The sequence below is a fragment of the Pseudophryne corroboree genome, chromosome 4, assembly GCF_028390025.1.
Source record: "Pseudophryne corroboree isolate aPseCor3 chromosome 4, aPseCor3.hap2, whole genome shotgun sequence".
Classification (NCBI taxonomy): domain Eukaryota; kingdom Metazoa; phylum Chordata; class Amphibia; order Anura; family Myobatrachidae; genus Pseudophryne; species Pseudophryne corroboree.
In genome coordinates, this window is record NC_086447.1 from 751,707,445 (window position 1) to 751,734,890 (window position 27,446).

Below are 27,446 nucleotides of genomic sequence, written 5' to 3' on the forward strand. Positions count from 1 at the left end.
CGGACGGTTCGGTCAGACCCATTTTAAACCTAAAATCCCTGAACCTGTACTTGAAGAGGTTCAAGTTCAAAATGGAATCACTCAGGGCGGTCATCGCCAGCCTGGAGGGGGGGATTGGATGGTGTCCCTGGACATAAAGGATGCTTACCTTCATGTTCCGGTATTCCCCCCTCATCAGGCGTTCCTGAGATTTGCAGTGCAGGACTGTCACTACCAATTTCAGACGTTGCCGTTTGGGCTTTCCACTGCCCCGAGAATTTTCACCAAGGCAATGGCGGAAATGATGGTGCTCCTGCGCAGGCAGGGGGTCACAGTTATCCCATACTTGGATGATCTCCTCATAAAGGCGAGATCTCGGGAGAAGTTGCTGGACAGCGTGTCTCTGTCCATGAAGACGATGCAGTTACACGGCTGGATTCTCAATATACCGAAGTCCCAGCTATTCCCAACAACGCGTCTGACTTTTTTGGGCCTGATTCTAGACACAGACCAGAAAAAGGTTTTTCTTCCGATCGAAAAGGTTCAGGAGCTCATAGCCCTGGTCAGGAACCTATTAAAACCAAAACAGGTTTCAGTGCATCATTGCACGCGGGTCCTGGGGAAGATGGTGGCTTCATACGAGGCCATCCCTTTCGGCAGGTTCCATGCGAGGACTTTTCAATGGGACCTCTTGGACAAGTGGTCCGGGTCCCATTTACAAATGCATCGAAGGATCACCCTGTCTCCCAGGACCAGGGTATCTCTCCTGTGGTGGCTGCACAGTGCTCACCTACTAGAGGGTCGCAGGTTCGGCATTCAGGACTGGGTCCTGGTGACCACGGACGCAAGCATCAACGTCCTGGAGTTGAGGGTCATATACAACGCCCTGCATCAAGCGGAGGAATTGCTTCGGGAAAAAACGGTTCTGATTCAGTCAGACAATGTCACGGCAGTGGCTCATATAAACCGCCAAGGCGGAACAAGGAGCAGAGTGGCCATGGCAGAAGCGACTAGGATTCTACGCTGGGCGGAAGGCCATGTAAGCGCGCTATCAGCAGTGTTCATCCCGGGGGTGGACAACTGGGAGGTGGACTTCCTCAGCAGGCACGACCTGCATCCGGAAGAGTGGGGACTTCATCAAGAAGTCTTCGCACAGATCACGGGTCGGTGGGGACTGCCTCAAATAGACATGATGGCATCCCGTCTCAACAAAAAGCTAAAGCGGTATTGCGCCAGGTCAAGGGACCCTCAGGCGGTAGCGGTAGACGCTCTGGTGACACCTTGGGTGTTCAGATCGGTCTATGTGTTTCCTTCTCTTCCTCTTATACCCAAAGTGTTGAGACTAATAAGAATAAGCAGGGTCAGAACAATCCTCATTGTTCCAGATTGGCCACGGAGGACTTGGTATCCGGAGCTGCAAGAGTTGCTCACGAAGATCCGTGGCCTCTTCCTCTAAGGCAGGACCTGCTGCGGCAGGGGCCCTGTCTGTTCCAAGACTTACCGCGGCTGCATTTGACGGCATGGCGGTTGAACGCCGAATCCTAGCGGAAAAAGGGAAACCGGAGGAGGTCATTCCTACCCTGATCAAGGCTAGGAAAGACGTGACGTTAAAACATTATCACCGTATATGACGAAAATATGTTTCTTGGTGTGAGGCCAGAGCTGCTCCTACGGAGGAGTTCCATTTGGGCCGTCTACTTCACTTCCTTCAAACAGGAGTGACTTTGGGCCTAAAATTAGGGTCCATAAAGGTCCAAATTTCGGCCTTATCCATTTTCTTTCAAAGAGAATTAGCCTCTCTTCCTGAAGTACTGACTTTTGTGAAGGGTGTGCTGCATATTCAGCCTCCCTTTGTGCCTCCGGTGGCGCCTTGGGATCTTAACGTGTTGTTACGTTTCCTCAAGTCACCTTGGTTTAAACCACTCAAAACTGTGGAGTTGAAATACCTCACGTGGAAAGTGGTCATGTTGTTGGCATTAGCTTCGGCAAGACGTGTGTCAGAATTGGCGGCTTTATCACATAAAAGCTCATACTTGGTTTTTCACGTGGATAGGGCAGAGTTGAGGACTTGCCCTCACTTTCTGCCAAAAGTGGTCTCATCTTTTCATGTGAACCAACCTATTGTTGTGCCTGTGGCTACACGGGACTTGGAGGATTCCGAGTCCCTGGATGTGGTCAGGGCTTTGAAGATTTATGTGACCAGAACGGCTAGAATCAGGGAGACTGAAGCTCTGTTTGTTCTGTATGCGGCCAACAAGGTTGGCGCTCCTGCTTCAAAGCAGACTATTGCTCGCTGGATCTGTAACACGATATAAACAATATGTAACAAAGATAAAAAACGCTTGGCCAATGTAGTCTGCCCTCAGTATTTGATGTAAATGCTTCTGTCCAATTTCTCCTTGGCTAACAACAAAAGTTCTAGAGCTGACCTCTCTGCTGATGTGGGAATGTAAACGTACAACAATTTGTAAATACAGATTTTTGGATCAGGTACGTGGAAGCAAATTAACCGAGGTAAACTTGCTTTGAAATACAATACCAATGCACTTTCATTATCATTTGATTGCTGGCGCATATGGGCCACTGCCAAGACTTCTCGTTCTAAGCTATCAGGCTTTCAACCTGCTTCAACAGTCAGAACCACTGGAATTGTGGTTCCAGCCTTTCATAAACAGCTGTCTTTAATGTCACTTGGATGAGTCAGTGCCGTAAGAATCTTTCTTTGAAGCTTTCTGAAATGTTAATTTCAGCCATCAGAGTGTGCTTCGCATTTCCAATGAGCTTTTCTACTTGCTGGTTTCACCGTACATGTTGATGTGAGTTTAGGTCTTCATACCTGTGTTGTGTCTGAGTCACTGGATAAGATTTGCTTCTTCGTTTACTAGAATACCGGTGTATGGTTGAGGGTTAGTAGGAGGGTTGTTCCTTAGTGTTCTCAGGGCTTTATTAAGTCTGTTTTTATGCTTAATTGTACTCTTTGTAATTTGCATGCACTCTTCTTTTGTCCCACTTACTAATTTAATGGCTAGCTTAGTGATTCTCAAATTCAGTACTCAGGTCACCCTGACAGTGCATGTTTTCCATACCTTCTTATTGGAGCACATGTGTATTAATTACTGACTAACTCATTTTAAAAGATCCAAGGTGGTACAAATTGTTTCACTTGTGATCCTGTAAGGAGACCTGGAGAACATACACTGTTAGGTTCCCTGGAGAGCGCTCTGCAAAAATTTGATTTTATTGTGGAAAATGCAATTACAGAAATAATTGAAGGCGCAAATAGAGTCTTGTATGGGTTGTGTGGAAGAGTGTTCTGCTATTATCTCTCCACATAAGGACATTTCCCACTAGCCCTGAGCTAGTGGACTTAAGGTCTCATCCTGGATATTGCATGGATTCCAGTAGCACTTTTCTGGATAAGGTCAGTTCTAAGAGCACTTTGCCAAATGTAAACACAAATTTTCAATATGCATAGTACCAGTTTCCCATTTTTCTTCCCAGTGCACCCATTGATATTTTACACATTCTTGTTTGCCTAGTTCCACTTCTTGTTTCTGTGGGCATCTCCCGAAAAGGAAGAGTGGATGTCGACATTCATACAGTATTTCCTCGGCATCCCATCAAAGTGCTGAACAAAACTGTTTTGCTCCACACATCCACCATGTAAATGATGTACACTGCATTTTTAACACTTATAAGCTTATTTATCATACATTAGGGTGGGTTAAAAAGTGATGTTAGGGGACAAGGCCTGGCTGACAGGTTGTGTTCCAATTTATCCCAAATTCGCTCAGTGGGGTTGAGGTCAAGGCTCTGTGCAAATTTGGCGAACCATTTATTGATATACCTCACTTTGTCAAGCTGAAACAGGAAAAGGCCTTTCCCAAACCATTGCTTCAAATTTGGAAGCACAAAATTCTCTGGAGTATAATTTTATGCTGTAACACTAAGATTCCCTTTCGCTGGAAATAAGAGGTCCATGCCAAACCATTAAAAAACAGCTCCAGACCATTTTTCTGAGTATGCAGTTCAGACAGGAAGCTGTCTCTACTATCTGACAAAACCGGATTCATCCATCAGATTGCTTGACAGTGAAGCATGACTTGTCACTACAGAGAACCAGAGAGTATAATGGCGGTGTGCTTTGCTAACATTTGATAAAGTGGATTGTGTATGACTGCTCATTCAATGGAAGCTCAGTCCATGGCGCTACCAAGGAACAGTTATTTTACTAATGTTGTTTCCAGATGCAGTTTCAGGTCTTGATAGTGAGCATTGAAACCAAGGACAGACAATTTTAATCACTAAGGGCTTCAGCATGGTTGTGCTTGATTTTATGCACCTGTTAGCAATAGGTGTGCATGAAATGGCCACATACTCTTGAGTATTTGATCATTCCATTCATCCAATTTTGTCTTCCATTAAAATAAAAAAAATCAAATGGTTAAAAAAAATATAGAAACATTTTAAAAACACATAAAACATATGTAATAAGTATAAAGGATTTTTTTTAATGATTTTAACCTGTTATTGCCTCCTCGAGAACTAGCAGTGCAGAAGAACAAGTTCCACCATAATGCTTGTTAAATAGGATTTCCTACTCAATATACCCGTTTTCAAGCATTGATTAATCAACCCATAAGTCTGTGTAGATGTTTGTAACTTTTTGTTTGTTATCCTATACACGGCAACCTTCTACCTTCAGCTTTCTGCAGAGCAATGAAACAATGCATGGTGGTTTTATTTCATGTATATTATTTATCTCACTAATACATATCCTTTTACTTATATAAATGTCAAATAGTATCCGTATTTGCCTAATTTTCCTAATTAATGTATAGTAATGTGATCTTTCTTGTTATAGTCAGTGGAAGAATTGTGTAGTACAACCCCCTTTTAGTGTCAAGGCTTCTTTGTACTGTACTTTAGAATGAAGACTTAGGGGGGCATTTAATAAGCAGTGATAAGAGCGGCGAAGTGAGCCAATGGAGAAGTTGCCCATGGCAACCAATCAGCACTGAAGTAACATCTATAATTTGCATACTATAAAATTATACAGTGCTGCTGATTGGTTAATGGGGCAACTTCTCCAATTGCTCACTTCTCCACTCTTATAACTGCTTAGTAAATGTCCCCCTTAGTCTGTCTACGTTTTGATAATTGGTTTTGATGCCCTGTTCTTAATAGTGGAGTCTAACCTTTACTGTTATTTTCTTTCCTCACAGCGCTTCATGAATTTCCTAGTGACATCTTCTCAAACGAGGCCCGACGCCATGGTGCAATCAGTCTGCATGTCGCATGTGTAAGTTAAACTTTTCTGGTGCTTATTACTTTATATAGCATGTCTGTCCTCCAAATGAAGAAGTAAAAATCATGTCTTACAAAAAAGAAAAGTTACAAGCCATAAGTGGGAACTTAACAGGATTCACATATAAAATAATTTGCCATATCCAGCCCCTTCTTTATAAGGGAAGCATAGCTAGTATCCATTATAAAAGTGGTCAAGACAGAAGCGTAGAATAGTGAAAATACAAGTAGCATGCCATCTATATTATTTTGTTAAATGTGAATGACATAGTGTGATAAATTACACTACCCTCCAGATGCGTGGGAAGGGTCTGCCACTAGCGGAGATAAGGTGGGACACAGGGGCTGTCACACACAGAAGAGGGGTATGGAGACAGAGACAAGTGGAGGAGAAGGAGGGCAGAGAGAAAAGGAGGAATGGATTATGCTAATGATCCGCATTGCACATTCAGTATAGGTCAGCCACCAGGAGGTACTGCAATATGGAGGTCAGCCCCCAGTGCCAGCCTAAATAAGCCTGTGGTTACCCGTATCAGGGGCTACACTTCTACCCCTACCTAGTTACAGAATAAACATGAAAGTTGACCCCATAAAATTATAGGGACCACTGGTCTACAAGAACAACTCCTGGCGAGAATACGGCCAATCCACACCTGCTCCTTGTTGGACCAATTATTTACATAAAGAGACACACTCAGTATAGAACAATTTACATAAATAACTTTACTGCTCTCTTTTTAAAAAAAAAAATAGGCTGGCTCTTCCCATTTGTGTCTATTTGCGATATTTAGTTCAGGATCAGCACACAGCACAGGTATAATTTAGAAATCCATATTAATCCATGTAGCTGTTGCAATCTAATCATTTATAGAAGAATACAGTGTAGTTACACTGTTGGCTTTGTGGCCTATTTACTTTATTTCACTGCTGTTTTGTTTTTTCTTCTTTCTGAGTTTTTTTTTCTTGTGAAACAATGTTCATGCAAATTGGGTAAATTCCATCAAAATTCACATTTTTCAATCATCTGCAATAATGATTCTTCTTCACTGTAACATACTGTATATACTGAGATCAAATCCCATCTTAGGGCTGTATTCAATAGCTGTCGGGTCCTTTCCGACGGAAAGGACCCGACAGCACTCTATTCAATGCTGGGCCAAACCCGACAGGTTTGGCCCAGTCCCGACAGTGTCAATCCGACTTTTTTTAAAGTCGGATTGACATTATCGGAAACTGGGCTAAAACCTGTCGGGTTTGTCCCTGCTTCCGACAATACACGCGGCTCGGTGGCTGAAGGCGCCGATCCGCATGTATTCCGACACTCTTCCGACAAGTCGGGTTTCCCGACTTGTCGAAAGAAAAAGCCCAACACTGAATAGGTCGGAACCCCTTCCGACCTCAATCAGTCGGAAACTGCCGTCTTTCCGACAAGACGGCAGTTTCCGACTCCTATTGAATACGGCCCATAATATATAATAAAAATGATTTGGTGGTTTGTGCAGGTTCTCCTCTTTTACAACAAAATTATTTGTGATATTAGTTTAAAGCAGTTGTATTTGGTATTTTCTTATCTATTCTAATTAAATAATCTATTTAATTAATGCAATGCAGCACATTTCGGTGTGTATGTCCATATGTCATTTTGAATTTGTAGATACATTATTTAGGTCAGCACACTTTCTCATTTCTGTACACCTATTTTTAGATATTCATATATGCCTAAGGCTATTTAAATAAATCACGCCACCAGCACTGCAATTTATTTTTGTACAAAGAAATATGAATATGGATTTTTTTTTTATTGCACAGTTCTTATTTGATTGCTAAAAAAGGAAGTTCTCTTATTTAAAGGGACTGTGATTAAAACTAACAACATAAGTTTCTTTCTTCGTAACTGCATGTATATACAAAAGCTAGCACAATATGATTTGCTGTAACAATTTTATTTAAACATTCCATACCGCCTTCTATCCACCCACAAAGAGGCACCATTAATTATTAAAACTACTTCTACACTTGGAATTTGGATACTCTCCATGCTTTTAGCCAGATGAGACCATTGCGTTGCTGATTCCCATAGCAAGGTATGAGGGAAAATGCATCGTTGTGGATGAAGCCTCCTGGGTATTGGGTCTAGTGAAGACTTGCATGCACTCTCACCTCCAGGCTACGTAATGGCCACACTACCTGCTATTCGGGTACTTGCACCAGTGCTGGATCCCTATGTTCACCAAGCATAACCAAGTGTCACTGGCTACAATTGATGTTATTGAGTCTGGTAGTGTATATAAAAATCTTGGGCAGCCATGTTGTCTAAAGTTTGCTCCTGCCATAAAATCCATTGGATTCCAAATAAGCTGCAACAATTATTGGACCCTAATGCAGTGTTTCTTGTTAATTTGGGTTCATAAGGAGTTTAAATAGTAGTATTGAGTTACACTGTCTATAGTTCAGTTCTCACATATTTTCCCTCACAGATAAAACAGAAATCAGTTATGGCTGGCACTTGTTAGTGTATGAGAGAATGAGTGTAACTGGGAGACTGGAGGTGCCATGGGGATATTTATATCTCACCAATACATATTAGACACACCTCTGAGGGATCAGATTGGACCTCTGTACTTGATATGCTATAGCTCTAAGTGGTTTATAGCCTGAAATACAAGCAAAGTAACTTGTACCTACCAGCAAGGGTTATTGTATGCACAGCGCACGTTTTCTATGGCCCTCAATTTGTGCTACTAAACCTAAAATTGTAGTTCCACCATATATTGGTCAAGATCTGGGGTTGGCTGGTGGGTTTTGTGAAGGGCACTGTTAAGGTGTGTACACACGGAGCGATATGGCTCAGTGATGTTGAATATATAGCCAGAATCGCTAAGAAAGTACATATCGCTCCGTGTGTAGACAGCAAGCGATAGCGATGCGCGTCTCCGCCAGGTCGCTATCGCTGGAAAAAATAGACTGTGCAGGCAAGTCAGTTTTCACTATGTCACTGGAAAAGTAAAAGCATCCCCCTATTTAAATGAGTTAGTCATAATCGCCCATAGCCAACGTCGCTTGCACACTTTAGTCAGAATCGCTGGTAAAAATAGTCAAAATCGCCTGCTGCCAGTTCAAGGTAAATCGCTCAGTCAAAATCGCTCTTAGACAAAATCACTCCGTGTGTATGCACCATTAGTCATATCTGTAGTGACACCACTGAGGCATTAGGCATTTTGTGCTCCTAATGAATTTCTAGGCTTCACTTTTAAATATTGGATTAGCCTATAAACTGACTACTTCTGCTGGTGACATTAATGTGAATAGCTTGGGATGGTGTACAGTAAGCATTAGTGATGAGCGGGTTCGGTTCCTCGGGATCCGAACCCCCCCGAACTTCACCCTTTTTTGCAAGGGTCCGAGCAGACTCGGATCCTCCCGCCTTGCTCGGTTAACCCGAGCGCGCCCGAACGTCATCATCCCGCGGTCGGATTCTCTCGAGATTCGTATTCTATATAAGGAGCCGTGCGTCGCCGCCATTTTTCACTCGTGCATTGGAGATGATCGTGAGAGGACGTGGCTGGCGTCCTCTCAGTTTCTATGTTCAGTGTGCTGCAAATATCTGTGCTCAGTGTGCTGCAAATATCTGTGCTCAGTGTGCTGCAAATATCTACGTTCTCTGCCTGAAAAATGCTCCATATCTGTGCTCAGTGTGCTGCAAATATCTGTGCTCAGTGTGCTTTATTGTGGGGACTGGGGACCACCAGTATTATATAGTAGGAGGACAGTGCAGAGTTTTGCTGACCAGTGACCACCAGTATTATACGTTTTCTGCCTGAAAAACGCTCCATATCTGTGCTGCATTGTAGTATATAGTAGGAGGACAGTGCAGAATTTTGCTGACCACCAGTATATATATAGCAGTACGGTACAGTAGTCCACTGCTCTACCTCTGTGTCGTCAAGTATACTATCCCATCCATACCTGTGGTGCATTTAAGTTTTGCACAGTATATATATAGTAGGAGGACAGTGCATAATTTTGCTGACCACCAGTATATAATATATAGCAGTACGGTACAGTAGTCCACTGCTCTACCTACCTCTGTGTCGTCAAGTATACTATCCATCCATACCTGTGGTGCATTTAAGTTTTGCACAGTATATATATAGTAGGAGGACAGTGCATAATTTTGCTGACCACCAGTATATAATATATAGCAGTACGGTGCAGTAGGTCACTGCTCTATCTACCTCTGTGTTGTCAAGTATACTATCTATCCATACCTGTGGTGCATTTCAGTTGTGCGCAGTATATATAGTAGTAGGCCATTGCTATTGATATTTCTCTATCGTCCTAGTGGATGCTGGGGTTCCTGAAAGGACCATGGGGAATAGCGGCTCCGCAGGAGACAGGGCACAAAAGTAAAGCTTTCCGATCAGGTGGTGTGCACTGGCTCCTCCCCCTATGACCCTCCTCCAAGCCAGTTAGATTTTTGTGCCCGGCCGAGAAGGGTGCAATCTAGGTGGCTCTCCTAAAGAGCTGCTTAGAAAAGTTTAGCTTAGGTTTTTTATTTTACAGTGAGTCCTGCTGGCAACAGGATCACTGCAACGAGGGACTTAGGGGAGAAGAAGTGAACTCACCTGCGTGCAGGATGGATTGGCTTCTTGGCTACTGGACATCAGCTCCAGAGGGACGATCACAGGTACAGCCTGGATGGTCACCGGAGCCTTGCCGCCGGCCCCCTTGCAGATGCTGAAGTAAGAAGAGGTCCAGAATCGGCGGCAGAAGACTCCTCAGTCTTCTAAAGGTAGCGCACAGCACTGCAGCTGTGCGCCATTTTCCTCTCAGCACACTTCACACGGCAGTCACTGAGGGTGCAGGGCGCTGGGAGGGGGGCGCCCTGGGAGGCAAATGAATACCTATTTTGGCTAAAAATACCTCACATATAGCCTCCGGAGGCTATATGGAGATATTTAACCCCTGCCAGAATCCGTTAAGAGCGGGAGACGAGGCCGCCGAAAAAGGGGCGGGGCCTATCTCCTCAGCACACAGCGCCATTTTCCCTCACAGAAAGGCTGGAGGGAAGGCTCCCAGGCTCTCCCCTGCACTGCACTACAGAAACAGGGTTAAAACAGAGAGGGGGGGCACTAATTTGGCGTAAGAAATATATATAAAAAAGATGCTATAAGGGAAAACACTTATATAAGGTTGTCCCTATATAATTATAGCGTTTTTGGTGTGTGCTGGCAAACTCTCCCTCTGTCTCTCCAAAGGGCTAGTGGGTCCTGTCCTCTATCAGAGCATTCCCTGTGTGTGTGCTGTGTGTCGGTACGTGTGTGTCGACATGTAGGAGGACGATGTTGGTGAGGAGGCGGAGCAATTGCCTGTAATGGTGATGTCACTCTCTAGGGAGTCGACACCGGAATGGATGGCTTATTTAGGGAATTACGTGATAATGTCAACACGCTGCAAGGTCGGTTGACGACATGAGACGGCCGACAAACAATTAGTACCGGTCCAGACGTCTCAAAAACACCGTCAGGGGTTTTTAAAACGCCCGTTTACTTTAGTCGGTCGACACAGACACAGACAGGGACACTGAATCCAGTGTCGACGGTGAATAAACAAACGTATTCCTTATTAGGGCCACACGTTAAAGGCAATGAAGGAGGTGTTACATATTTCTGATACTACAAGTACCACAAAAGAGGGTATTATGTGGGATGTGAAAAAACTACCATAGTTTTTCCTGAATCAGATAAATTAAATAAAGTGTGTGATGATGCGTGGGTTCCCCCCGATAGAAAATTATGGGCGGTATACCCTTTCCCGCCAGAAGTTAGGGCGCGTTGGGAAACACCCCTTAGGGTGGATAAGGCGCTCACACGCTTATCAAAACAAGTGGCGGTACCGTCTATAGATAGGGCCGTCCTCAAGGACCAGCTGACAGGAGGCTGGAAAATATCATAAAAAGTATATACACACATACTGGTGTTATACTGCGACCAGCGATCGCCTCAGCCTGGATGTGCAGAGCTGGGGTGGCTTGGTCGGATTCCCTGACTAAAAATATTGATACCCTTGACAGGGACAGTATTTTATTGACTATAGAGCATTTAAAGGATGCATTTCTATATATGCGAGATGCACAGAGGGATATTTGCACTCTGGCATCAAGAGTAAATGCGATGTCCATAACTGCCAGAAGATGTTATGGACACGACAGTGGTCAGGTGATGCAGATTCCAAACGGCACAAAGGTGTATTGCCGTATAAAGGAAGAGGAGTTATTTGGGGTCGGTCCATCGGACCTGGTGGCCACGGCAACTGCTGGAAAATCCACCGTTTTTACCCTAAGTCACATCTCTGCAGAAAAAGACACCGTCTTTTCAGCCTCAGTCCTTTCGTCCCTATAAGATCATATCTGCCCAGGGATAGAGGAAAGGGAAGAAGACTGCAGCAGGCAGCCCATTCCCAGGAACAGAAGCGTTCCACCGCTTCTGACAAGTTCTCAGCATGGCGCTGAGACCGTACAGGACCCCTGGATCCTACAAGTAGTATCCCAGGGGTACAGATTGGAATGTCGAGACGTTTCCCCTTCGCAGGCTCCTGAAGTCTGCTTTACCAAGATCTCCCTCCGACAAGGAGGCAGTATGGGAAAAAATTCACAAGCTGTATTCCCAGCAGGTGATAATTAAATTACCCCTCCTACTACAAGAAAAGGGGTATTATTCCACACTATATTGTGGTACTGAAGCCAGAAGGCTAGGTGAGACTTATTCTAAAAAAATTTTTGAACACTTACAAAGGTTCAAATCAAGATGGAGTCACTCAGAGCAGTGATAACGAACCAGGAAGAAGGGGACTATATAGTGTCCCGGGACATCAGGGATGCTTACCTCTATGTCCCAAATTTGCCCTTCTCACTAAGGGTACCTCAGGTTCGTGGTGCAGAACTGTCACTATCAGTTTCAGACGCTGCCGTTTGGATTGTCCACGGCACCCCGGGTCTTTACCAAGGTAATGGCCGAAATGATGATTCTTCTTCGAAGAAAAGGCGTCTTAATTATCCCTTACTTGGACGATCTCCTGATAAGGGCATAGTCCAGGGAACAGTTGGAGGTCGGAGTAGCACTATCTCGGATACTGCTACAACAGCACGGGTGGATTCTAAATATTCCAAAATCGCAGCTGATCCCGACGACACGTCTGCTGTGCCTAGGGATGATTCTGGACACAGTCCAGAAAAAGGTGTTTCTCCCGGAAGAGAAAGCCAGGGAGTTATCCGAGCTAGTCAGGAACCTCCTAAAAACAGTGCATCATTGCACAAGGATCCTGGTAAAAATGGTGGCTTCCTACGAAGCAATTCCATTCGGCAGATTTCACGCAAGAACTTTTCAGTGGGATCTGCTGGACAAATGGTCCGGATCGCATCTTCAGATGCATCAGCGGATAACCCTATATCCAAGGACAAGGGTGTCTCTCCTGTGGTGGTTATAGAGTGCTCATCTTCTAGAGGGCCGCAGATTCGGCATTCAGGATTGGATGCTGGTGACCACGGAGCCCAGCCCGAGAGGCTGGGGAGCAGTCACACAAGGAAAAAATTTCCAGGGAGTGTGATCAAGTCTGGAGACTTTTCTCCACATAAATATACTGGAGCTAAGGGTAAATTTATAATGCTCTAAGCTTAGCAAGTCCTCTGCTTCAAGGTCAGCCGGTATTGATCCAGTGGGAAAAACATCACGGCAGTCGCTCACGTAAACAGACAGGGCGACACAAGAAGCAGGAGGGCAATGGCAAAAACTGCAAGGACTTTTCGCTGGGCGGAAAATCATGTGATAGCACTGTCAGCAGTGTTTCATCCCGGGAATGGAAACTGGGAAGCAGACTTCCTCAGCAGGCACGACCTCCACCCGGGAGAGTGGAAACTTCATCGGGAAGTTTTTTCCACATGATTGTAAACCGTTGGGAAATACCAAAGGTGGACATGATGGCGTCCCGTCTGAACAAAAAACGGGACAGGTATTGCGCCAGGTCAAGAGACCCTCAGGCAATAGCTGTGGACGTTCTGGTAACACCGTGGGTGTACCAGTCGGTGTATGTGTTCCCTCCTCTGCTTCTCATACCTAAGGTGCTGAGAATTATAAGACGTAGAGGAGTAAGAACTATACTCATGGCTCCGGATTGGCCAAGAAGGACTTGGTACCCGGAACTTCAAGAGATGCTTACAGAGGTCTTATGGCCTCTGCCGCTAAGAAGCGACTTGCTTCAGCAAGTACCATGTCTGTTCCAAGACTTACCGCAGCTGCGTTTGTCGGCATGGCGGTGGAAAGCCGGATCCTAAGGGAAAAAGGCATTCCGGAAGAGGTCATTCCTACCCTGGTCAAAGCCAGAAAGGAGGTGACCGCACAACATTATCACCACATGTGGCGAAAATATGTTGCGTGGTGTGAGGCCAGGAAGGCCCCACAAAGAAATTTCAACTCGGTCGTTTCCTGCATTTCCTGCAAACAGGAGTGTCTATGGGCCTCAAATTGGGGTCCATTAAGGTTCAAATTTCGGCCCTGTCGATTTTCTTCCAGAAAGAATTGGCTTCAGTTCCTGAAGTCCAGAAGTTTGTCAAGGGAGTATTGCATATACAACCCCCTTTTGTGCCTCCAGTGGCACTGTGGGATCTCAACGTAGTTCTGGGATTCCTCAAATCACATTGGTTTAAAACCAGTCAAATCTGTGGATTTGAAGCATCTCACATGAAAAGTGACCATGCTCTTGGCTCTGGCCTGGACCAGGCGAGTGTCAAATTGGTGGTTTTTTCTCAAAAAAGCCCATATCTGTTTGTCCATTCGGACAGGGCAGAGCTGCGGACTCGTCCCCAGTTCTCTCCCTAAGGTGGTGTCAGTGTTTCACCTGAACCAGCTTATTGTGGTGCCTTGCACCTACTAGGGACTTGGAGGACTCCAAGTTGCTAGATGTTGTCAGGGCCCTGAAAATATGTTCCAGGACGGCTGGAGTCAGGAAAACTGACTTGCTGTTATCCTGTATGCACCCAACAAACTGGGTGCTCTTGCTTCTAAGCAGACTATTGCTAGTTGGATGTGTAATACAATTCAGCTTGCACATTCTGTGGCAGGCCTGCCACAGCCAAAATATGTAAATGCCCATTCCACAAGGAAGGTGGGCTCATCTTGGGCGGCTGCCCGAGGGGTCTCGGCTTTACAACTTTGCCGAGCAGCTACTTGGTCAGGGGCAAACACGTTTGCTAAATTCTACAAATTTGATACCCTGACTAAGGAGGACCTGGAGTTCTCTCATTCGGTGCTGCAGAGTCATCCGCACTCTCCCGCCCGTTTGGGAGCTTTGGTATAATCCCCATGGTCCTTTCAGGAACCCCAGCATCCACTAGGACGATAGAGAAAATAAGAATTTACTTACCGATAATTCTATTTCTCGGAGTCCGTAGTGGATGCTGGGCGCCCATCCCAAGTGCAGATTATCTGCAATACTTGTACATAGTTACAAAAATCGGGTTATTATTGTTGTGAGCCATCTTTTCAGAGGCTCCGCTGTTATCATACTGTTAACTGGGTTTAGATCACAAGTTGTACGGTGTGATTGGTGTGGCTGGTATGAGTCTTACCCGGGATTCAAAATTCCTCCCTTATTGTGTACGCTCGTCCGGGCACAGTACCTAACTGGCTTGGAGGAGGGTCATAGGGGGAGGAGCCAGTGCACACCACCTGATCGGAAAGCTTTACTTTTGTGCCCTGTCTCCTGCGGAGCCGCTATTCCCCATGGTCCTTTCAGGAACCACAGCATCCACTACGGACTCCGAGAAATAGAATTATCGGTAAGTAAATTCTTATTATTACCGGCATATAATTCCACACATTAAAAAATGGAGAACAAAAATGTGGAGGGTAAAATAGGGAAAGATCAAGATCCACTTCCACCTCGTGCTGAAGCTGCTGCCACTAGTCATGGCCGAGACGATGAAATGCCATCAACGTCGTCTGCCAAGGCCGATGCCCAATGTCATAGTAGAGAGCATGTAAAATCCAAAAAAATAAGGCTCAGTAAAATGACCCAAAAATCTAAATCAAAATCGTCTGAGGAGAAGCGTAAACTTGCCAATGTGCCATTTACGACACGGAGTGGCAAGGAACGGCTGAGGGCCTGGCCTACGTTCATGGCTAGTGGTTCAGCTTCACATGAGGATGGAAGCACTCATCCTCCTGCTAGAAAACTTAAAAGAGTTAAGATGGCAAAAGCACAGCAAAGAACTGTGCGTTCTTCTAAATCACAAATCCCCAAGGAGAGTCCAATTGTGTCGGTAGCGATGCCTGACCTTCCCAACACTGGACGGGAAGAGGTGGCGCCTTCCACCATTTGCACGCCGCCTGCAAGTGCTGGAAGGAGCACCCGCAGTCCAGTTCCTGATAGTCAAATTGAAGATGTCACTGTTGAAGTACACCAGGATGAGGATATGGGTGTTGCTGGCACTGGGGAGGAAATTGACAAGAAGGATTCTGATGGTGAGGTGGTTTGTTTAAGTCAGGCACCCGGGGAGACACCTGTTGTCCGTGGGACGAATATGGCCATTGACATGCCTGGTCAAAATACAAAAAAAATCAACTCTTCGGTGTGGAATTATTTCAACAGAAATGCGGACAACTGGTGTCAAGCCATGTGTTGCCTTTGTCAAGCTGTAATAAGTAGGGGTAAGGACGTTAACCACCTAGGAACATCCTCCCTTATACGTCACCTGGAGCGCATTCATCAGAAGTCATTGACAAGTTCAAAAACTTTGGGTGACAGCGGAAGCAGTCCACTGCCAACTAAATCCCTTCCTCTTGTAACCAAGCTCCTGCAAACCACACCACCAACTCCCTCAGTGTCAATTTCCTCCTTAGACAGGAAAGCCAATAGTCCTGCAGGCCATGTCACTGTCAAGTCTGTCTAGTCCTCTCCTGCCTGGGATTCCTCCGATGCATCCTTGAGTGTAACGCCTACTGCTGCTGGCGCTGCTGTTGTTGCTGCTGGGAGTCGATCGTCATCCCAGAGGGGAAGTCGGAAGACCACTTGTACTACTTCCAGTAAGCAATTGACTGTCCAACAGGCCTTTGCGAGGAAGATGAAATATCACAGCAGTCATCCTGCTGCAAAGCGGATAACTGGCAGCCTGGGTGGTGAGAAACGTGTTTCCGGTATCCACCATTAATTCACAGGGAACTAGAGAATTGATTGAGGTACTGTGTCCCCGGTACCAAATACCATCTAGGTTCCATTTCTCTAGGCAGGCGATACCGAAAATGTACACAGATGTCAGAAAAAGAGTCACCAGTGTCCTAAAAAATGCAGTTGTACCCAATGTCCACTTAACCACGGACATGTGGACAAGTAGACCAGGGCAGACTCAGGACTATATGACTGTGACAGCCCACTGGGTAGATGTATTGCCTCCCGCAGCAACAACAGCAGCGGCGGCACCAGTAGCAGCATCTCGCAAACGCCAACTCGTTCCTAGGCAGGCTACGCTTTGTATCACCGCTTTCCAGAAGAGACACACAGCTGACAACCTCTTACGGAAACTGAGGAGCATCATCGCAGAATGGCTTACCCCAATTGGACTCTCCTGGGGATTTGTGACATCGGACAACGCCACCAATATTGTGCGTGCACTACATGTGGGCAAATTCCAGCACGTCCCATGTTTTGCACATACATTGAATTTGGTGGTGCAGAATTATTTAAAAAACGACAGGGGCGTGCAAGAGATGTTGTCGGTGGCCCGAAGAATTGCGGGCCACTTTCGGCATTCAGCCACCGCGTGTCGAAGACTGGAGCACCAGCAAAAACTCCTAAACCTGCCCTGCCATCATCTGAAGCAAGAGGTGGTAACGAGGTGGAATTCAACCCTTTATATGCTTCAGAGGATGGAGGAGCAGCAAAAGGCCATTCAAGCCTATACAGCTACCTACGATATAGGCAAAGGAGGGGGAATGCACCTGACTCAAGCGCAGTGGAGAATGATTTCAACGTTGTGCAAGGTTCTGCAACCCTTTGAACTTGCCACACGTGAAGTCAGTTCAGACACTGCCAGCCTGAGTCAGGTCATTCCCCTCATCAGGCTTTTGCAGAAGAAGCTAGAGAGATTGAAGGAGGAGCTAAAACAGAGCGATTCCGCTAGGCATGTGGGACTTGTGGATGGAGCCCTTAATTCGCTTAACCAGGATTCACGTGTGGTCAATCTGTTGAAATCAGAGCACTACATTTTGGCCACCGTGCTCGATCCTAGATTTAAAACCTACGTTGTATCTCTCTTTCCGGCAGACACAAGTCTGCAGAGGTTCAAAGACCTGCTGGTGAAAAAATTGTCAAGTCAAGCGGAACGTGACCCGTCAACAGCTCCTCCTTCACATTCTCCCGCAACTGGGGCTGCAAGGAAAAGGCTAAGAATTCCGAGCCCACCCGCTGGCGGTGATGCAGGGCAGTCTGGAGCGAGTGCTGACATCTGGTCCGGACTGAAGGACCTGCCAACGATTACTGACATGTCGTCTACTGTCACTGCATATGATTCTGTCACCATTGAAAGAATGGTGGTGGATTATATGAGTGACCGCATCCAAGTAGGCACGTCAGACAGTCCGTACGTATACTGGCAGGAAAAAGAGGCAATTTGGAGGCCCTTGCACAAACTGGCTTTATTTTACCTAAGTTTACCCCCCTCCAGTGTGTACTCCGAAAGAGTGTTTAGTGCAGCAGCTCACCTTGTCAGCAATTGGCGTACGAGGTTACTTCCAGAAAATGTGGAGAAGATGATGTTCATCAAAATGAATTATAATCAATTCCTCCGTGGAGACATTCACCAGCAATTGCCTCCAGAAAGTACACAGGGAACTGAGATGGTGGATTCCAGTGGGGACGAATTAATAATCTGTGAGGAGGGGGATGTACACAGTGAAAGGGGTGAGGAATCGGACGATGAGGAGGAGGTGGACATCTTGCCTCTGTAGAGCCAGTTTGTGCAAGGAGAGATTGATTGCTTCTTTTTTGGTGGGGGCCCAAACCAACCAGTCATTTCAGTCGCAGTTGTGTGGCAGACCCTGTCGCTGAAATGATGAGTTTGTTAAAGTGTGCATGTCCTGTTTATACAACATAAGGGTGGGTGGGAGGGCCCAAGGACAATTCCATCTTGCACCTCTTTTTTCTTTCATTTTTCTTTGCATCATGTGCTGTTTGGGGACTATTTTTTGAAGTGCCATCCTGTCTGACACTGCAGTGCCACTCCTAGATGGGCCAGGTGTTTGTGTCGGCCACTTGGGTCGCTTAGCTTAGTCACACAGCTACCTCATTGCGCCTCTTTTTTTCTTTGCATCATGTGCTGTTTGGGGACAATTTTTTTAATCTGCCATCCTGTCTGACACTGCAGTGCCACTCCTAGATGGGCCAGGTGTTTGTGTCGGCCACTTGGGTCGCTTAGCTTAGTCACACAGCTACCTCATTGCGCCTCTTTTTTTCTTTGCATCATGTGCTGTTTGGGGACTATTTTTTTGAAGTGCCATCCTGTCTGACACTGCAGTGCCACTCCTAGATGGGCCAGGTGTTTGTGTCGGCCACTTGGGTCGCTTAGCTTAGTCACACAGCTACCTCATTGCGCCTCTTTTTTTCTTTGCATCATGTGCTGTTTGGGGACAATTTTTTTTTTTTTAAACAATGTTTTTTTATTTTATTTTAGAAACAAGCAAGCAATACAAAAAGTGTACTGTGAAATACAGGCATTGCAATATCTGAAAGTAATAAAAAGTATATAGAGACATAGAGCATATAATAGAATAGCCATAGAATAAGCTGCTAATAGATAAACAAAACATACAAAGGGAGAGACCAGAATAGAGAGGGAGAAAGAAATAAAAATAAAAATAAATATATAACATCTTGTGGGCGTAGTGGGTAAAATACACAAAGACATAGGGATGTCAGTTGAGGCCAGGGAGGGGAGAAGAACGAAAAAGGAACCAGGGGGACCATATTTTGTGAAAGGATGTTACCGTGTTATTTTGTAAACTCGTGATCTATTCCATTGAGGCAACAAACTGGATACGATTCAAAAGGGCAGTGGTTGGAGGCGCCACTGAGGACTTCAAATGTTTGGCTATAAGGGATTTAGCTGCGTTACATACATGAGTTACAAGTTTGTCTTGGTGCTTGTCAAGCGAAGGAGTTGGAGCACATAACAGTGCAATGGCAATGTTACCTGAGACAGGAAGTCCCAAAACCTGTGAAAGAAGCGCCCACACTTGTTCCCAAAATGACTGAATTATCGGGCAGAACCACCATATATGAGAGAATGTACCAATCTCTCCACAGTTCCTCCAGCAGTGATCCGAGGTCAATGGAAAGATAGCGTGAAGTCTGGAGGGTGTCAAATACCACCGGGTATATACCTTATAACATGTCTCCCTGATAGTGACACTGATGGAGGCTTTGGCGATTCTAGTTCTGATTGTGGACCAGTCCCCGTCGTCAAAAGTGGACGGGAGATCTAACTCCCAAGCCAGTTCATGAGGATCTCGGTTTGGGGGGTCTGGGGCCAGGACGGAATGATAGAGAACAGAGATATTACCTTTATGGCCAACTGAATGAGAGCAGATGCGCTCAAAGTGGGTCAGCATCCGAATTTTACTAGAGGGAAATTGAGAATTAACGAAGCTCATGATTTGATTATATTGAAAATGGCGGGAGGCGGGGATTGAGTGAATAGTTTGGAGGTCAGTAAATGAAGATGGAGCATATTGACCTTTTACATGTTTGAATCTGATAACGTTTAGAGTTCGCCAGTAAGATGCCATATGTCTGTCCAGACCTGGGGGGAACTGGGGGTGGCCCCGGGGACAATTTTTTTAATCTGCCATCCTGTCTGACACTGCAGTGCCACTCCTAGATGGGCCAGGTGTTTGTGTCGACCACTTGGGTCGCTTAGCTTAGTCACACAGCTACCTCATTGCGCCTCTTTTTTTCTTTGCATCATGTGCTGTTTGGGGACAATTTTTTTAATCTGCCATCCTGTCTGACACTGCAGTGCCACTCCCAGATGGGCCAGGTGTTTGTGTCGGCCACGGTGCAAATTTTAGGACTAAAAATAATATTGTGAGGTGTTCAGAATAGACAGGAAATGAGTGTAAATTATGGTTATTGAGGTTAATAATACTATGGGATCAAAATGACCCCCAAATTCTATGATTTAAGCAGTTTTTGAGGGTTTTTTGTAAAAAAACACCCGAATCCAAAACACACCCGAATCCGACAAAACATTTTCAGGGAGGTTTTGCCAAAACGCGTCCGAATCCAAAACACGGCCGCGGAACCGAATCCAAAACCAAAACACAAAACCCGAAAAATTTCCGGTGCACAATGTGTATATTGTACACATTGGTCTTTCAGATAAGTTTAACATTTCAAAAAAACTGTAAAAAAAAAACATCAAAAAACAGATATTTGGAAGTTCTTTTGTAGCTCTAATTAATTGTCATAACTAAAGATAGGAAAAATCAATAACCTAAGCAGTGGTCCTGCTGGAGTACTGTGCATTTGGATTTTTACTACCGATGACAGTTGGGACACAATTGTTTTGCTCAGCTGTCAAATATAGACAGATGCAGAGAGTGTTCTATGAAAAATGGTGGAAAGCCAAATAGTACTCCCACAGTACATGTAAAGAAGAAACATTGTGATCCCACTGCAGTGTCATCACTTGCTGAAACTTATATGAGTCTATGGTGCTAATTCAGATCTGATCGCTGCTGTGCGTTTTCGTACTGCGGACGACCAGGTCTGAACTGCGCAGGTGCCGCAGTGCGCCGGGCCATGCCAGAAATCGATCGGCATCTCAGCCCAACGTTCGCCTCTGTCTGATTGACAGGCAGAGGCGTTTGCTGGGCGGGAGGGGGGCAGGCCGGCGGAATTGGGCCACCGTTTTGGGGCCCGGTCCGGCCAACGCAGGCATACCTGGACGGTGCGGGTGGCGGGCTCTGGCGGCTGCATGACGTCACACACAGCCGCTGCGACCCAGAGAGCGATGGGTAGCTCCCTGCCATCACGCAGGAGTTGTGACGGTAGTGAGCTACTCTTCAGGTACAAAAGCATTGCTGTCGTGCAATGCTTTTGTACCTGTGGGGGGTGGGGGGAGCCAGACATGCGGAGCAAACTAGCCCTGTCCTGGGCGTCCCCCCGCATGTCTGTGAAAGTGATCGTAGATGTGCTAAATTTAGCACATCTACGATCAAGTCTGAATTACCCCCTATATGTGCTGTTCATCACATCCCGAATGGTAGATCGCGCAACCCCTACATTACAGTTTTTGCATCGCTCCCATTGAGGTGCACACATAAACTGATAATGTAGAGTACACTGTATATCACAAATATATGTGCAGCCATAAATGGGGACACTTCGTGACCGCTTATTGAATTGACCCCATAGAAGCTGATATAGCCTCTTTGCACAGAATCTGCTAGTGAGACCCATAGAAAATAGGAAAATAAATTCTAAGTAAATTTAAATAAAAGATTTTGGAGAGAATTGTTCACAGATATTTTCATGATTGGGATAAAAAATAAAGTGTACAAAATATTCAGCAGTGTTTTGAAGCATTCTAAGGGGGTAATTCATACCTGATCATTAGGCTGCATTTTTTGCATCCCTGCGAGCAGGTAGTCGCCGTCTACAGAGGGAGGGTATTAGCTGTGTGCAGGTGTGCGATCGCATTTGTAGCAGAACTGCACAAACATCAGTTTGTGCAGTTTCTGCTCAGCCCAGGACTTACTCTGCTGCTGAGATTGTTTGCTGCTGATCGGGGCCGGAGCAGACGTCAGACACCCTCCCTTCAAACGCCTGGTCCCTCCTGCGTTTTCCCGGACACTCCTTCAAAACGGTCAGTTGCCACCCACAAACGGCCTCTTCCAATCACCTTTGCGATCGCCTGTGCGATCGCTTTTTTCTCACTATCCTGTCACTATTCACCGATGCCCGGTGCAGTCATCCGACGCGCCAGCGCATTGCGGTGCATACGCATGCGCAGTTCGGATCTGATCGCACGCTGTGAGAAAACTCACAGCAGCAATCAGGTCTGAATCGACCCCTTAGTCGTTAAACAAAATGATTTGGTATAAGACAGTATATTAAAATACATAGGAGTCATGTATAACATCCCTTCCAAAGTCCCGATTTCATCAGGGCAGTCACATTTATAGAAAATATTCCCATTATTTGTTGGGGTGTTGGTAGGTACACTGCTGCCGTACACAGCGGAGGCAGAGGTCTCCATTGCATGCAGCCATCCCAATTTGGATTCAATGTTGGACGGTATGTATATAGGATATATGGCCTGATTCTGAGTCGCATGTTGATGGAGTTGAACAATTATTTGCTAGCCCTAAAAGCTCTTACAGCTCATGCATAGCACAAGGTGTATGCACATAGTCACTGTCGTGATTGAGACGCACAGTATGAGAGAGATGTCTTGGAAGAGTGCTGGGTGTTCCCAGGCAGGGAATGGGAAGTGGCAAATCAGATGCACAGAGATGGTCCATCTTATTGGTGCATTATGGGGGTGTTGCGGGAGTGTCACTGAAGTGTTGTGCACTCAGACACTCAATTGCTCACATAGGAGGCCATACTCAGATGGTAAATCTGCACCTGCCATAGGGCTGGGGCAAGTTGTGATGCAACTGATGGTTACTACTAAAGATGCACACGGCTGTATATAACAGGGGGCGTCTCAGTTCCTGCGCATAAGCACGGATGTACATCAGGAAAGGACTTTGTGGCGGCAGTTGCATAAAGGCGCAGACAGGTGACTGCAAATACATGCAGCTGCGCCCGTGTCTGCATCCACCTCTGAATCGGGTCCATCATCTCCTTAAATGTCAATCTACCAGTTACAGACTAGAGCTGAGGAGTGGCACCCTTCCCCCCGCCATGAAGGATGGAGGCTGCCCCAGCGAAAGCTGAATGGAGGTGTGTACCCCCTTGCCAGTGTTGGAGTCTGCACCCCCTGAAGGTGAGTGTGGGAGAGAGAAAGAGACACATGGAGAAGAGAAGAAGAATGGGGGTGGGGAGAGATGGAGGGTGAGAGATAGATGGGAAGGAAGGGAGAAGCGAGGGATGGTAGAGAAGATACATGGGGAAGAGAGATGGGAAGGTGGGGGAGGAGACAGGAAAAATGACCCTTGCAGTGACATGCACAGTAGCTTTCGACCCGGCAAATGACGTCCAAAATACTGTACTAGTCTATTATATACAAAGGTAAGCGGGACTGTTCCATCCTGTCAGCACCCCTACCAAGCCACATCCACACACACATTTACATCCCATCACCTGCACACACACAAACACTCTCATGGGTCCTACCCACTGCACCCCCATTCCTGTACACACAAGCCTCCCAATATACCCACAGCTCCCAATATACCCACAGTTCCTCTGCCTGACCCCACCCCGTAACTCTTTACCTAACTTGGGGCAGAGGGGGAACAGAGATAAAAGTGGTCTGAGATTAGAGAGAGATACAGACTGGAAAGGAAGGGCAGAAATGAGAAAGAGAGACAGTGGCCGCGGGCAGTGATGGTGCTGTCTCCAGGGCCCGTGCCCCTTGGTGGACTTACATATCTGTAGCTGTGAACCTGGACTCAAGTTATCCTGTAAGTTTGTCTCTGGTTCCTTTCTCGCCAAGGGTTTAAAAACTATTTACTGTACATTTACAGCCAGTGACGGAAGTACTCTCACTGCAGGAGATGTGTGGTCTATGAATGCTTGGAATTAGGGGGGCAGGATTATGATCGATCTCAGAAAAGTAGATTTGGAGTCACTGAAGAGTGGATCGTCATTGTCAGTGGAATATTATGCCCTTGTTTATGTCTATGTGATACCTCCTAATAGTCCTGAGTTTGCCTGGACAATCTTGCTAAAGACATGTGGTTGGTTGAAAAGTGTGTGTGAATTTATGTGACTATAGGTTTGGTTGGGCAGATATGGGATTGAGTTTGAGAGAAATATGGATAGAGCTCATTTGTCTTGGTTTTGCCTTGTAAGATGTTGGAGCTGCAGAGTGGGGAGGCATTCAAGATGCCGGCTGCCGAGATCCTGGGTGGTCAGGATTCCGACGCAGGAATCCCAACACCCGGTGAAATACCGGCGGTCACAATCCTGACCACCGCCCGGAATTCCCACTCGGGTGGTGGTCCACCCCACCACCCGAGGGGTAATATAACTCTGTGGCGACTGCTCGCTCGCCCGCCGGTATTCAGGCTGTCAGGATCCCGGCGACAGGATCCCGACAGCCGGGACATCATACTGAATCCGCAGAGTGTGGTCTCCTTACAATTTCACATACAGTACTTGTTTTAATTGTCTCCTACCTGTACCTTGTTCCCATATAACCACTTCTTTATACTGGAAACTCTTTTTCTGCACTCTGAACTTCACAAAATTAAATACACAGCAAGAAACAAAATAACCATGTTTATACTGGAGACATAGGTCGATAGGTTAAATGGAGAATTTGCTAAAATAGAGGTTATATACTTTTCTTTATGTGTCCAATAGACAGGAATTGTTGTTTTTGGCATTTATTATGTTCTATATAAGATTAGCTGGAAAAATATCTTAAAATAACACTCCAGCCCAGAACTAAAAACACAGTTACTACATTTTGCGTCAAAGCGTCCCTGCAGCTTCACTGTGTTTGAAAAAAAAAAGGCCTTTTAGTGTATTTTTATTTTATTTTTATTTATTTATTTTTTTACATTTGAAAGCTTAGAGTGAGCGGATTTATTGATGGAATAACTACAGGGTTTGGATGGTGCTTGCTATCAATTATAACAAACCTTTCTTCCAAAATACCAACACCGCAGGAACTCACACAACTTTGTGTTGTGATTTCTCACCAGGAAATCTATTTAAAAGGAAATGGACAAAAGACATGAGTCACTGTAGACTTGGAGTATTTTACTGCAAATGAATCATACTTTTGTTGCAGCAGGAGAACTGATCGGCACTGCAAGTCTTCTTGCATTTAGGTATCTATCCTATCAAAGCTCTCAGGGATACAGAAAGACAAAATAATCTAAAAAGAAAGGAAGTAAATGTTTGTGGCATATGACACTGCGACATCTGGCATATACTGAGCACAATTTCTTCTGCACAAATAGCTCTGAAATGTTACTTTGTCTTATTAAAGCAGTAGTGCCACACTGTACTCCAGTACTATGTACTACAGTACATTTGCACTGACCCGCTGATGCTTGTTTTAGGGGAGGACTGGGAACTGCATGCTGAGACAATTTCTCCTGTGGCTCCTCTATTTTTGGGTAGTCTGTTCTGTTCAGCACTTTAAACCTCAAAGGGGGTCATTCCGAGTTGTTCGCTCATTATTTTTTTCTCGCAACGGAGCGATTAGTCGCTAATGCGCATGCGCAATGTCCGCAGTGCGACTGCACCAAGTAAATTTGCTATGCAGTTAGGTATTTTACTCACGGCATTACGAGGTTTTTTCTTCGTTCTGGTGATCGTATTGTGATTGACAGGAAGTGGGTGTTTCTGGGCGGAAACTGGCCGTTTTATGGGTGTGTGCGAAAAAACGCTGCCGTTTCTGGGAAAAACGCGGGAGTGGCTGGAGAAACGGAGGAGTGTCTGGGCGAACGCTGGGTGTGTTTGTGACGTCAAACCAGGAACGAAACTGACTGAACTGTTCGCAGATACCGAGTAAGTCTGGAGCTACTCAGAAACTGCTAAGAAGTGTCTATTCGCAATTCTGCTAATCTTTCGTTCGCAATTTTGATAAGCTAAGATACACTCCCAGAGGGCGGCGGCTTAGCGTGTGCAATGCTGCTAAAAGCAGCTTGCGAGCGAACATCTCGGAATGACCACCAATGATTGCAGCTTTTATTATTGGTCCATGTATTTGCAACCACTCCAGTCTCACATTGCTCCCGGTTTTTGGCTGTTTCTGTAAGATGAGTGACAGTGCCATGGAAAAAACAGCTGCATTGAATACCTCCTGGAGATCCATTAAGGGTAGGTTGATCCTGGAAATGCAGCCTTACAGAATATCATACAGAAAATTATTTATTTCTAAAATTACATTAATTATATATTGTTGGGTAAAACCAATCACTCAATTTGCCTTCTTATGCTTTTAGTTCTTAACTTCCGACTGTCTGTGCAGCAGGACCATGTTCTAGAGATAATGACATAATTGTTAGCCTTGCTTGTTGAGAAGTAAGCCATTAAAGGTATTTGACTGCTACTGTGGTATGTTACATTAACTAGGCGCCGCTGTTTAGTACAGAGGTTGTGCACGTTTAGTGTAAAATAGTGGTGGTGCTGAGCTTTGTAGTATAATAAGCCATCAATTACATGCAGCAAATATTTTCTTATGGGAACTCCTGTTCTATTCTGCTTCTAGCTGTTAATTGCTAAATACAACCCACTTATGTGCTCATTCATGTGGCAATCACTGACAGATATGACCACATGCATTGCGGCTGATTCTGTGTGGGACACAAAGTGTCTGTGTTTGCGTAATGCCGCAGAAGCCAGATTTACTACCATATACTAATGCTTTTCTCCATCCACAGTCGCTATCGCTAGGTGCCAGAGATCTGTCTGCAACAGGCTTCCCTTCTCCATATGCACAACCCTAGCTACACTCCTACAACACTGATAGAAGTCAGCACAATTCCATGCCAAAACGCCTATTTCACACAAAGGCCAACTCATAATAAGACTGACATGTGCAAAAATGTATAAATTCGCTACTGGGCATGCACTGTATTCTACACCTTCCTATTTGTATCCTTGTAAAGAGTTGGTTCCAATTCAGAATTAGCCCCATTGTTGCCATATCTGAGAGACCCAACCTGGTAAAGTATCAGATCATAGGTGGCAGAGATAGTACTGTACAGTTGGATGGTGTCAGCATACACAGCCAGATGCAGTCTTTAGAGGCTTTCAGGGATTGTCCTAGTTTGTGGTAAATTTAGAGAGAAGTCCAGTAAGAGAGAGTTTACGGCACACAACGCAAAGGTATCCTTAAATGTCTTCCTTCTTTTTGGAAAGACAGAGTGTGTAGACAGAATCTGTTTTGAGCTTCATGGGGGTGGATTTCATTCAACACG

At 45.5% G+C, this 27,446-nt stretch overlaps 1 protein-coding gene across 1 annotated transcript in view; it reads left to right on the plus strand.

The window, feature by feature from the left end:
* SLC24A3 (solute carrier family 24 member 3) overlaps positions 1-27,446 on the plus strand; it is a 658,328-nt gene that overhangs the window by 367,677 nt on the left and 263,205 nt on the right. The window contains exon 3 of the mRNA XM_063918163.1: positions 5,205-5,281. Within this exon, the coding sequence (XP_063774233.1) occupies positions 5,205-5,281 (77 nt within the window). The remainder of the gene's footprint in view (positions 1-5,204; positions 5,282-27,446) is intronic.